This window comes from Tursiops truncatus, chromosome 15, assembly GCF_011762595.2.
Source record: "Tursiops truncatus isolate mTurTru1 chromosome 15, mTurTru1.mat.Y, whole genome shotgun sequence".
Taxonomy (NCBI): Eukaryota; Metazoa; Chordata; class Mammalia; order Artiodactyla; family Delphinidae; genus Tursiops; species Tursiops truncatus.
This window is the reverse complement of record NC_047048.1, coordinates 34260975-34273401: the sequence shown is the minus strand read 5'-3', so window position 1 is coordinate 34273401 and position 12427 is coordinate 34260975. Positions and strand designations below refer to the sequence as shown.

The following is a 12427-nucleotide window of genomic DNA, read 5'->3' as shown; positions in this document are numbered from 1 at the left end:
GCGCACGGGCTTAGTTGCTCCGCAGCATGTGGGATCTTCCCGGACCAGGGCTCGAACCCATGTCGCCTGCATCGGCAGACAAATTCTTAACCACTCGCCACCAGGGAAGCCCCTCTGCCCATTTTTTAATTGGGTTGTTTGTTTTGTTGTTGAGTTGTATGAGTTCTTTGAATATTTTGGATTTTAACCCTTTATCAGATATATTGTTTGCAAATATCTTCTCCCATTCAGTAGGTGGACTTTTCATTTTGTTGATAGTTTCTTTTGCTGTGCAAAAGGTTTTTAGTGTGATATAGTCTCATTTGTTTATTTTTGCTTTTGTTTCCCTTGCCTGAGGAGACATACCCCTCAAAATTTTACTGAGACTGATGTCAAAAAAAAATACTGCCTTCAACTCAGAAACGTGGCTTGTCCTGGGATTGCTGCGGGGTGGGTGGGTGGTCAGTGTCCCCGAAACTTGGAGGGTCTCAGTGGTGCTGCCCCTTGCCTCACATGACCCTGTCCTTCCGCCACAGCTTTCCGGGCCCTTCTGCAGATCCGGGCAGTGAGGAAGAAGCCAGGAGCCCTGTCCCCCATCTCCTTCAGCCCCGTTTTGGCCCAGAGCATGGACCACGATGAACATTCTGTAAGTGCCTCTTCCTTCCTGCATTGGAGGGTGTGGGGGTGGAGACAGGAGGGGCCTGGAGGAAGCCCCTGCCTACTGTGCAGGGCCCGCCTTCATGTTAGGACAGTGCCTGGCTCCTGGTGGGGCTGGTCAGGTGGGATCCAGTAGGTCAGGAAGCCCTGGAGGTGTGGCCAGGAGGAGGCTGCCCAGGCTCTGCCCTCAGGGTGGTGCCAGGCCAGGACCCAGACTATCTGGCCAGCACCCCTGCCTGCCAGCTCTCTGGGCCTCTGGCTCACCTGCCTTGTCCCGACGGGCAGCTGTGAAGATGCGTGGGTGGTCCAGGCTGGGCCCAGTGAGCTCTGGCTGCCGGATGGCGTTGCTTTTGCCAATAGCAAGAGCCTAAGATGCAGGTGACCCTTCACTGAGTCTGAAGGGTCGTGGTGTCATCACCTCTGCTCCACCAAGGTGACCTTGAGAGAGAGGTGGGCAGAGACAGAGATGGGGAGGGAGAGACACAGAAATGCAGAGACATGGAGAGACAGATACAGAGAGAGAGAGAGAGAGAGACAGATGGGGATGAGGTTCAGAAGGGAGATGCTGAGAGATGGGCAGACAGGGAGACACAGAAAGAGATGTGGAGAGACACACAGACAGGGTGGGGTTTAGGGGGTCGCTGAGGTGGGCAGGTGGGGGCAGAAGGACCAAGGACGGACAGGGGTAGGCCCGGCTCCCGGCTCCTGGGTCCCAGCTGACTTTGAGCATTGTCAGCCAGTGAACCTATTTTCTGGGCTCTCAATTGAGGTGGTTTGGATCCAGTGATTCTTAGAGGCCCTGCCAGCTCTCTAAAAAGGAAAAAGAGGGCTTCCCTGGTGGTGCAGTGGTTAAGAATCCGCCTGCCAATGCAGGGGACATGGGTTCAAGCCCTGGTCTGGGAAGATCCCACATGCTGCGGAGCAACTAAGCCTGTGCGCCACAACTACTGAGCCTGCACTCTAGAGCCCGCGAGCCACAATTCCTAAAGCCCGGGCGCCTAGAGCCCATGCTCTGCAACAAGAGAAGCCACCGCCATGAGAAGCCCACGCACCACAACGAAGAGCCCCCGCTCACCACAACTAGAGAAAGCCCACACACAGCAACAAAGACCCAACGCAGCCAAAAACAAATAAATAAATTTATTTTTAAAAAAATTAAAAAGGAAAAGGAAAAAGAGCCAAAGCCCTCTGGATTGGCATACCCACAGAGGGCGCCTGCCCCAGGCCAGCAGGTGTGATGTGTTCAGCCCAGCATTTCTGAAAATTGGGCCAATGTTTAAAAGTCTAGGAATTTTCCTTAAGACTCAGATTTCTGGCTTCTCTTTCAAAATCTGAAGGTGTGGTCTTGCTGCTGGATCAGGAGCAAGGCTGCCCCTCAGGTTGGGGTGCCCATCACCCCACTTCTCCCGGGCCAGCCACACTGTTTAGCCTGTGGGGCCCATAGGCATCAGGGCTTCCAGCTCTGAAACCAGGCCCTCAGCCATTTAACAGTGGACTTGTTTTCAGAACAGCGAGTACTTTCTCCAGCACCATGTTTTTGGTGGAGAGAAAAACAGTACTAAGTTGTTCCTGACCCCGAGAAAGGAGCTTTGCTCTTCCACGGAGGGTGGGCTCAGGTGGTGGGTTTTTATTGTCGCCTCTCTGGGTTTCTGCCCTGGCATCTGAGGGTCAGGCAGGATCCTCCCATGTTTATCCTTCTTGTCCTGAGAGCCGAAGTGCCTCCCACAGTGCAGGGCAGCCTGGGGCTTGGATGGTAAGCTCGCACTCCAGAGGGCCACCGCCTTCCTCTCTGGAGGTTACAGTCCCAATTAAGTGGCCCTTGTTCTCTGCCACATTCCCTGCACGAGCAATTTCCACGTAGTACTAGAGTCCAGATTGGGCATTTCCTCCAGTGAGTCTGTTAAGATCGCTGCAGAGTGGGGGTCATCGGGGGCTTTAGCCCCACCTTTAGGAGCTAGACTTGGTGATGAGTCAATGAGGCTGTGCTGGGACCTCCAGGTCCCTTCCCTGTGCCCAGCCAGGCCCGCTTGTGGGGAGCGCTTGGCCACTGTCAACACCTGCCCTGGCCAGGACCTGCTGCTCAAGGTGACCCAGACCATGAGTGGCCGCTGCGGACGGGGATGGGCTCTTCCAGAGCTGCAAGGATGTGCAGGCGCAGCTAACCCAGGCCCAAGGCAGAACCCATGCTCGGCCAGGTCCCCACGATTTACATGCACGTAGAGTTTGCGAAGCGCTGGCTCATGGCACACCTGGAGACCAGCAGACCAGGGAGACCCCAGCCAGCCAGCTCCAGCGCCGCATGGGGGGTGGCAGCGGTAAAATCTATGATTTTTATCTTGACAGTGTCCCTTTAAAAAATCAAAGTCGCACCCTGCCTCACTGGCCAGCAAGAAACCTAAAAGGGAAACAGTAAGTGTGTTTGGCCCTGTGGCTACGTCTTTGCCCTGTGCCCTGATTATTGTACCAGTGACAAGAATGGGAAGTCACTTTCACCCCAGGCTAACGTGTTCTGTTCATTTAATCTGTCAAATCCACTCTCCCCAGTCCCGGCGTCCCTGCCCAGGAAGGGAGTTTTGTGGAACAAGCAAAGCTCAAGGTCTGTCGGCAGAAAGCCCCGGGCGCCCCTTCTCGCCAGCTCTGCTTCTGCCCGTGGTCTCCTGATGCCCTGTTTCCCTTTTTTTTCTTGCTGGCAGTGGAATGACGGAGGCGGAACTAAGGCTGCCGCTCTTGTTGCAAACGTCCCTCGTGCTTGCTCACCCTGCATCCCTGCTCTGCAGGCCAACACTTGTATTTCTCACGTTTTTTCTGCATCTCAGGGAGCAGACAGCATGTGGCGGCTGGGCCGGGCCTCTGCCTGGGGCCTCCGCTGAGCCCCGGGCCCCTTTGGAAAATGGTAGAGGGTTGGGGTCACTGAGGGTCAGCCTAGACAGAGAGGTTTTCTCCCTGTTTCGAGGGGCAAGGGGGTGGCTTGGGACAAATGCAGACACCGTGGTCCCAGGGAACCCAGGAGGTGCTTGCTGAGGACAGAGAGCACCACCTGGCTCCTCTGCCTCCCCCTGGTCCCTAGGGTCACTCTGTCACCTCCCTGAAGGGCAGCTCCCTTCCTTCTCACAGGTCAGCCGGGCAGGCAGGAGTCCCATGTAGAGGGCGTTGCCCTTCACCTTGTTCACGAGAGTGAGGGCAGGCGGCTGCCCAACCCCCCGGCTTGGGAGGCCTAACATCTCCCTTTGCCTTTAACCCTAAAGCAAGACTCAGCCTATTGATTGGATCTACTCCCAGAGAGGGTGAGACTGGTCCTGAGGAGGTGCCTGTTAGGCTCCCCGGAGCCCATATCAGCCCTGCAGTTGCTTGTCCGGCCCAAGGAGGATCTCTAGGCTGGGCCCCCGTGTCAGGCAGGTCCTCCTGGCCTAGGCCACACACTCCCACCGGCTTCTCCCGCCTCTGCCATGGCTTTGCTCCCCTCCTGCCCCTGCCCCTGCCCCCTCCTCTCACTAACACCTCTCTCACTCTCTGCGCCCACCAGGCAGGAGCAGAAAGCCAGGTAGGGGCTGGCCAAGGCCCTCTCTTCCTCCATCCTGGGCACCGAGTGGGCCACTTGGGTGTCCGATGCTGCTCTGGAGTTCTTGGCGCCCCTCTGAGGGAGGGGGATATGAGTCTCTGGAAGGTGGAGTGGACAGGAGATGGTCAGAGAGCAGGTTCTGGGGAGCAGACCATCCCTGGGGCGCCAGGCCGGCGTCTGGGGCTCTGTGGCCATGGGCAGTGGGCAGGGTGCCTGGCCGGCCCGTCCCTCACCTGCTCCTGTCCCTGCAGAGCTCCGACAGCATCCCGCCTGGCTACGAGCCCATCTCCCTGCTCGAGGCGCTCAACGGCCTTCGGGCTGCCTCCCCAGCCATTCCCTCGGCCCCCCTTTATGAAGAGATCACCTATTCAGGCGTCTCAGACGGCCTGTCCCAAGCGAGTTGTCCACTTGCTGGGATCGATCGGATCATGGAAAGCAGCCTCCAGAAGGGCAAGCTGAGGAGCAAATCCCCCGACAGGTGAGACCACCGCCGGCAGCCCCCTGGGGAAGGTGTGCGGGACCCTCCAGGTGCACCTCATCCACCTTGTTTGTGCCCCACGAGCCAGCCCTGGCCTTGCTTGGCGATTACAGGATCATCATCACTGATGTAAGGGACTTTCGAGGGCCACATGCCCAGGGGCTGGGCAAGGGTCAGTCCTGGTCCTTTGGACACTTGGAGGTGCCAGCGAGCAGCCCTGCTGTGTTTAGTCTTTGCTCAGACGTGTGTTGGTTTTCTAGAAAAGTATAAAGAAGGCACAGGTTCTATAAAACTCCCACAGCCCGTGCGCCTTATACGTGTGACAAAACAACTCCAAAGATACAGCAGGACACATGGGTCTCTCCTGCTGTTGTTCAGCCCTCCCCCCAAGCCTATACCATCGCGGTTCCCCTCTCCCCCGCAAACAGTGCCGTGTGCAGGCTGCAGGTGGAGGGCCACCTACTCCCCAGGCCTAGCGCACGTTTGCTGGCCCAGCTGGGGAGTTGGCTTGGGTGGGGTTGGCGTTGCTCATCCTCTGTCCTCCGCCCACTCTGTCCCCAGCACCCTGCGGTCCCCATCGTCCCCCATCCATGAAGAGGATGACTCGGAGGCCCCGCCCCCACCGAGCGGGGCAGGGGTGGCGCTGAGCAGCTCCCCAGAGGTGAGGCCCCTGCCCGCCCTCCTCAGGCATGCCATTGCCATTTGTCCTTCCATCCCCACGCTCCACCACTCCCTCGCGCTCGCTCGTTGACCTTGGCTGCTGTGACTTCCCCCAGCCTCCGTTTCCTCATCTGTCGGGTGGGTGCTGTTGGGTGGAGTCCAGCGAGGGCCGTAGGAGGAGCTGTGTGTGACACACCCAAAGGCGCCGCCTGTCCTGGACCCGACTCACCCTGTGTCCTCCCCGGCCACCTGCAGCCTGGTGCCCAGCTGTCAGCACCAGGGTCCAGGCATGTTTTTCCTTTGTTTCCTAGAGCTTCATAACGGAGGAGGTTGACGAGACTTCATCACTAAAGCAAGGTGAGCCCTCTCCTCCCTGAGGCCCTGGTGATCCCTGCCCGGCAGGAAGCGGGGCCTCCAAGTCTCTTCCGGAGGTTCCTCCAAGCTGTGTTAGTTGCCCTCCTGGGACCACACACTTTGGTTCCTACATGGTCTCATGGAGGACAGCCCTGGGCCGCTCCTGGTTTTCCCTCCTTATCCGTCCATTTAGTGGTAGCAGCCCTTTTTCTTCCCGCCTGGATCATTCTGCCCATGGTCGGTGCTCCATGCTCCTGGGCTTGGGCTGTGCCCCTCCCTCCAGGGCAGGGTCCCACCGGGGTCTCTGGGCCTTGCCCAGGCCTGGGGTAGCCGATGGCCGGTGGGTGCGCAGCTCAGCCAGGCCCCTCCCCGGCGTGTTCCCTGTGTAAGGGGCCTGGTGTCCCTCCTGAGCAGAGGTTTAGCACTTGGCAGCCCCCTGGGGTCCAGTCCCAGCCGCCGCTGCCGGCACTGGCTGTGAGTGGGGAGGTGACAGGAGGTGGGAAGACGCTGTTCCTCTGCAGGCCTGGTCTTTCCTCCCCGCATCAGACAGATGAGGAGACTGAGGCTCAGGGTTGGTGTCGGGGGAGGCCCAAGGCCCTTTAGTTGAGAATGACAGAGCCAGGGGGTAGCCAAAGTGTGGTCAAGGCCCCCAGAGCAACCTGCAGCCACCCTGGCACTGTGACCCCCTCCCTGCTGGGTGGCCCCTGGCCAGTGCTGCGCTGGGTGACCCATGTCTGCCTGCAGGCCGCTGGGCAGGGCCTTGGGCCTGGGAATGGTGCCAGGCTTAAGGTGTCCCCCAGGAGCATGGTGTTGTCACTTCCCACCCGGCGTGCAGGGCCAGGTCCCTCTGCCTCTCAGGCCTAAGCTTCCCTACCTTCCATGGCTGTGGCTCCTTCCCGCCTGCACATAGCATGTGCCAGGACTGGGGGCCCTCCGGAGGCCCTGTCACAGGATCCAGGTCCCTCTTCTGCCTGAGGGGATGCCCCCACAAGCACAGTGCAGGTCCCGGGCTGAGAACTGATGTGTGAGAGAGAGGACACCCCCCTGTTCCCCGACATGTGAGCTCCCTGCTGCGGGCCTGGGGGTCAGAGGGCTGAGCACCCACCTGCCTGTCCAGGAAGATAGGAGACAGTCAGATCTATTACCATTCCATGTTGTCTTTTAAATGTGGGTATGTGATGTTTTTATAATAAAAACAAAATAAAGCCCCACGCTGGTGGGTAGGAGAAAAGGAAAGAGAAAGAAAATAGACGTCTACCTCTGGGTCCTGGGAGAGCAGAGGGGGAGTCAAGGGTGGGGTCTGGGCCCCAGGGTGGGGTCTGGGGTCCCAGACTCCTGCCTGCCGGTCCCGAACCTGCCCCTTCCTCTGCAGGGAGCCGAGTGCCGTCTATCGAGAACGTCCTGCAGGACGGCAGCCCCGAGCCCTGCAGCCGAGGCCAGCCCAGCGCAGCTGCAGACATCTACCTGCCAGGTAACAGCACTCGGCCGGTGGCGCTGGGAGCCTGCCAGGCCTGGGGGAAGCCCACTTCCCCATCCCTGGCTCTGAGCGCACGCTCCTTCCATTGACCCCCAAAGCACGGCCAGGCCCGGATTACACAGTCACCCTGCAGCCCCTGGTTCTTTGGGGCAGAGCCTGTGCCTGAGGCTCCTTTTCATCCCGGAGCCAGCTCAGCCTCAGGAAGGCAGAAAAGGCTTCTTGTTTAAGTCCAGGCGGGCAAATCTGGTCCCACTGCCACTGCTGTCTTCCTTCATCCCTGGGCTGTGCTGGGTGCCCCAGCAGCCGGGCCTCTGCCCAGGCAGCTGAAGACGGAAACCTCCCCGCTGGCTGCAGGCCTGGCGAGGGCCAACAGGCTCCACCACTGGCCTGGGGCTCACAGTCTCCCTGGGCCCGGGTGAAGCAGCACATCCAAGCCAGGGCAAGGGACACAGGCTGGGGCACTAGGTGCCAGCGAGGCCCAAGGGCAGCAGGAAGGGGTCTTGCGTCTCCTCGCACCCCTTCCCAGGCCCCCACCTAGGGCCCTGTGGCCTTAGCTCTGCTCGCTGCTCCTCTGGGTCAAGATCCTCAGGTTCAAGTCCTGGGCTCCAAAGACGGGACGGGAGTAGGGGTCTCTCAGACGCTTGTGCCCAGGCCTGCTGGGACACCACCTGAGGTTTCCGGAATCAAGATAAAAAACCACGTTGCCCTCAGAGCCTGGCTGCTTCCTCGTGGCTGGGAAGCCCCTTCTCCTCGCCCCTACCTGTCTCGGGAGCCACCACTGCCTGGTCCCCTGGCCTGGGCATTGGGGGAACTGTGATGTGCTTTGGTCTGGAAGGGCCTCTTGTTCCTGGGCTTCTGGACGAGCAGCGGCCTGTGCAGACAGAGGGTGTGGTTAGAGGACAGTGGGTCCCCAGGTGTGAGGAAGGAGGGCACTAGTTGGTTCGTTGACACACACGGGCCTACCCGAAGGAACCCCTGGGTGAAAGCTGTGTCTGGGACCTTAGATTAACACAGGATTCCAGAGGACTTAGTATATCATGAGGATGAAAACCTGGTCGGGGGCTGAGGGGCGGTCAGGAGAGGGACTCAGCTTCCTAGAGCCCTGAGTGAGTCCTGACCCTGCAGGCAGCCCCTGGGTGTGGGTGAGGGCACCCTGAGTGCACGCAGCCTCTGCAGTGCCACCCCTCACTTCCCACACCTCGAGTGCCCCACGGAGTGTCCAGGAGCTCAGGACAGGCCACAGCCGGCTGGCCCAGCCCACGGGTGAGAGCAGGACCTCTGGCTCTCTGGATCCCCCAGTGCATGTCTCGGGCCTTCTTTAGGTCCACACTGGGGGTGGAGGCAGTCGGCTTTGGAGGTGGTAGAGGAGAGGCCACAGAGGCCAAAAAACTGGCTGTGGGGCCTGACTGGACAGCAGGGTGGGGCTGGTTCTCGATGCCAGAGCAGAGAGGAGGCTGCACGTGGGTGTCCTGTACCCCCTCCTCACAAGCATGGCTGCTTGTACCTGGGGGGCAGGCAGGGGTCCTCGTGGACACACACACCTCTGAGTCGTCCATTCCCACGCCTCTTCCTCTGTTTTCTCCGGGCTTTTTTGCTTAGCAGAGACCCTACACATCTTCCACATCAGTGTGTGTGTTTAAGAATGCACACACGCAGGGATCTCGATTCTTTTTAACAGCACCGCGTTCTCTGGCTGGCTGGAGCGTGATTCAGTGAATCTTAGTGTATCCCGTAGATAGGAAGAAAGGAGATGGGGGCAAATCCATAAAATGGAGAAATCCTAGATGTCCGGCATCCCAGCAGCCCTGCGGGGTGGGGGCCCTTCCTGGGCTCCACTGCGCCCAGCCTCCAGCCCTGCCCCAGCTACCTGCATCCTTCCCTGGGCTGGGTTCCTCTTCATTAGCACTGGGCCCAGAGCTGTTTCTCAGGTAGCGTTTTCAGCACGTGTCTCTTTTGTGTCAGCACATCGGTTTGTGTGGCATTTATTTCCATCATATCCCACCCCCACCCTGGCACCTTGTCCTAAAGCCAGTGCCTCTGCCCTGGAACGTGCCGGTCCCTCTGAGCGCTTTGCTAACCGAGCTTCCGTCTCTCTCCTCCTCTGCGCAGCCCTGGGGCCCGGCTCCTGCTCCGGTGGTTTAGAGAAGTAAGCTGGTACGTGACGCCTTCGCACGCGGGGCGGGGGCTCTGCGGGCGGCCTTGGCAGGGTGCTGGAGAGAGGGCCCCAGCCACCCTCCCTCTCCTGCTCCCGCTGGGGGTTCCTTCCCATTTTCCGGGCTCCTTCCACAGCCGTGTCTTCTCCGGGGCCCTGGATTCAGAATCCAGAGCGCTCCAAACACCAAAGCAGAGGTGCCCCTGAGAGGTGGTCGTGCGGGGTCTGATGCTGGCTTTTGGAACCAGAGGATTTCCCATCTGGACCAGGCAGCCCAGTCAGGCTCTTGCAGCCTTGAGGGTCCTGGGATCAGTGACTCAGCCCTAGCTGAGACCCTCCCATCGCTGACAACTAGCCTGTTCCCCCACCCACCTCTGGAACCTTCCGGAACACCAACATGCCCTGATGTCAGTCTGTGAGGCGGCTGCGTGAAGTGGTCTCCCCACCTAACAGGGAGGTGCCCTCTCCCTGGGCGACCCAAACAGACGTTTTACAGAAGACAGTTCTGTGAGCACCACTGGGAAGGGACGCTCTGGGGCCCCTGCCCCTCCCTCAGGTGACAGCAGCCTCACCAGCAAGTCTGGAGATAGAGAACCTGGCTCCTTCGGTGGCCCAGGGTTGCCAGACGAGTGTGGGTGGGGTCGCACCGCGTGCTGTGTCGGCCTTGTGGGACGCAGCCCTCCTCCCGGTCAGCCGTCTTGGACCCAGGCTGCGGGGTCCATCCACCCACTGCCTTCCCCCACAGTCCTTTCTCATCTTCCTTGATGATTCCTTGTGATGAATCTTACTCTCTGCTGAAATAGGACCTGACACCTTTATTCTCATCCGTGGGAGATGTTGAGTGTTGCCCCTTAGGTAAAACTTCCGGAAGTAGGAAACGGGTCAGACCCGGCTGCTAGGAATTGTATTTGTCCTGTGTGCTGTGTGGCAGAGCTGGCTTCCCACGTGAAGCCACGGCTCCTAAGAAAACTGTCCCTCACCGAGTCCCCGAAGTCTGTCGCAGGGGGCTTCTGGGTTTGCCATTGAATCCACCCCGGGTCTCCTTGTGCGGATGGGCACGGCCCTGAGAGGTGTGCAGCTCCCCCTGCACCAGCGCCTGGGGGTGGCCTGAGCTAGGGACGGAGCCCCTCACGGCATCCTGGAGGCGCCATGTGGGGATGGTGGGAACAGCCTCCAAGGAGGGCAGGCAGGGGCTCCTGGGGCCGCTCTAGGCACCCCTCCACCGGGGGTGACCGAGTTCCAGCCAAATTCAGTGGCCTGTCGGAGCCCAGGAAGCACGGAGCAGGCACAGGCGGGGCACCTGGGAGCTGGCAGCCAAGGTGCCCCATTGCCTTCTGTTCCAGGGTGGGGGCTGGAGTCACCGGGCCCTCTGTGTGCTCTGCCGCAGACACACAGCGGGGCAGCTGGTGGGGACCCAGAGCCTGGTGGGCGAAGGGAGCAGTGAGGCGGGGCAGCTCAGCCGAACGTGACCCTCCTCCCTGTTTCCTGCCTGCAGGATGGTCCACCTCCATGGAGACGCCCCGCAGCCTCCACACCGCCGGGCCCCCCCGGCCTCCACTTGGTGGCCCCAGTCCTGACCCTGGGGCTGCTGAGCTGACCCCACTCTGAGAGCGTGGCCAGGCTGGCAGCATGGAGCCCTCAGCTCCCCAGACTTGGCCGAGGGGCTGCCCGGACTCCAGCGTGACCCCTGGCCTCTCCAGTCTGCACGCCCTGTGTGGTCACTGGCTCTGAGGGGCCATGTGACCCTTGATTGAAGAGCACAGTTGACCTTCCTCTCTGACAACCCCCTTTTTCTACGGTCGATGTATTTATAAATGGTACAGGATGAAGGATGGCGGCCTTCTGTCCTGGGCGCTGAGCTCTGGGGTTCCTCCCAGTCGTCCTATGGGCTGATCACCCAGGTGCAGCCTGGATGGGCCTCACCCAGCCCCCAAGTCTGTAGGGGGCCCGTCAATGCCCGAGAACTCAACAGAGTGCAGTCTTCACAGGAAACGTCACGGGGGCCTTGTGGGAGGAAAGGAAGTGGGGTCCGAGTGTCAGTCAATGAAGGAAACAGTGCCTGTCCCCTCCCCATGTGCGTGTACCCTTCCCCCCTACGCGGCCCTGTGGGACCACCTCCCACAGTTTGCCCCCCGCCCCCCCACCCCGGGCGGCTAGGCAGTCAGGCCAGGTCTGGGTCTGGCCATTAACAGCGGTTGTGTCCAGGGGCCCTTCTCTGAGCCCCACACCTTCTCGGAGGCAGCCTAGCCCATGTCATCAGACCCTCCGGGTGGGGGGCTCCACTTGGCCGGTGGCGCTGCTGCCCACCCGCCCCGGGAGGGCCTGAGTGGCTTCTCCGCTCCCTCTTCACCATGTAGATGCCACTTAGCGTTTCTCTTTGATTTGTTCTGTCTGGGACTCCTGTGGTGGAACCTGCCAGGGGATGAGGGTCCCATCTGAGGTGACCTCGTCTTTTTTTAAAGATAAACTTTCTGGGTAACAGAAAGGCAGAGGGGACGCTTGGCCTTGGTGCCCCCGGGTGAGAGCTTCCCCAGCAGGATCTTGAGTCCAGTGGGTGGGTCTGCAGCTCCCGGGTGCAGACACTTACTTTCCTTGCAAGCGGGAGAGCGTCCCGCTTCCTGAGGAGCTGCCCTGGGAAGGACGGTTCTGGGGCGGCCGGCTGCACAGCCTGAGGCTCTGTTGAGTGGGGCAGTCGGGTGTGGATGACTCCTTTTCCCTCCGGTTGAGCCTGTGAACAGAGGCCACGCTTGGGGCAGCCTGCCCTGGCCCCTTGGCTCCCTGCCTCCCCTCCCCTCCTACCCACCATGTGTTCATGGGTGCACGCATGCCGATGCACACACACACACGCACACACACACAGGCAGGGCGGCCGTGTCCCTCTCCTCAGCCCTCTCCTCTCACGGCCAGCACCCCGGCCTCTCGCCATCGATATTGTGCCAGTAACTCTGAAGGACAGGGTGCAGACTGGCCTGTCTTGTACTTGCGTGTGCTACCATTTGATGTACTCTGATTGGCTGGTTTTTGTTCGTTTTTACTGTCTATTTATAGTAATAAAATCATGCAGCAATATCCCACCCGCTCCTTCCTCCGTGCACAGCACCTTAGGACTGA

The 12427-nt window shown here is 60.1% G+C and overlaps 1 protein-coding gene across 7 annotated transcripts in view; it reads left to right on the top strand.

Moving 5' to 3' along the window:
• Positions 1–12385, top strand: part of MGRN1 (mahogunin ring finger 1) — a 57754-nt gene extending 45369 nt beyond the window's left edge. For 3 of the 7 annotated variants that reach the window (XM_073792369.1, XM_073792371.1, XM_033839233.2), the window contains 7 exons: positions 516–625; positions 2980–3045; positions 4447–4673; positions 5235–5334; positions 5645–5690; positions 7060–7158; positions 10812–12385. In XM_073792369.1, the coding sequence (XP_073648470.1) occupies positions 516–625; positions 2980–3045; positions 4447–4673; positions 5235–5334; positions 5645–5690; positions 7060–7158; positions 10812–10924 (761 nt within the window). In that variant the 3' untranslated portion in view covers positions 10925–12385. Of the gene's footprint in view, positions 1–515; positions 626–2979; positions 3046–4446; positions 4674–5234; positions 5335–5644; positions 5691–7059; positions 7159–9273; positions 9319–10811 lie in introns of all 7 variants that reach the window. The other 4 variants (XM_073792370.1, XM_033839238.2, XM_033839236.2 and 1 more) reach the window with 3 other exon arrangements.
• Positions 12386–12427: the final 42 nt, after the last annotated feature.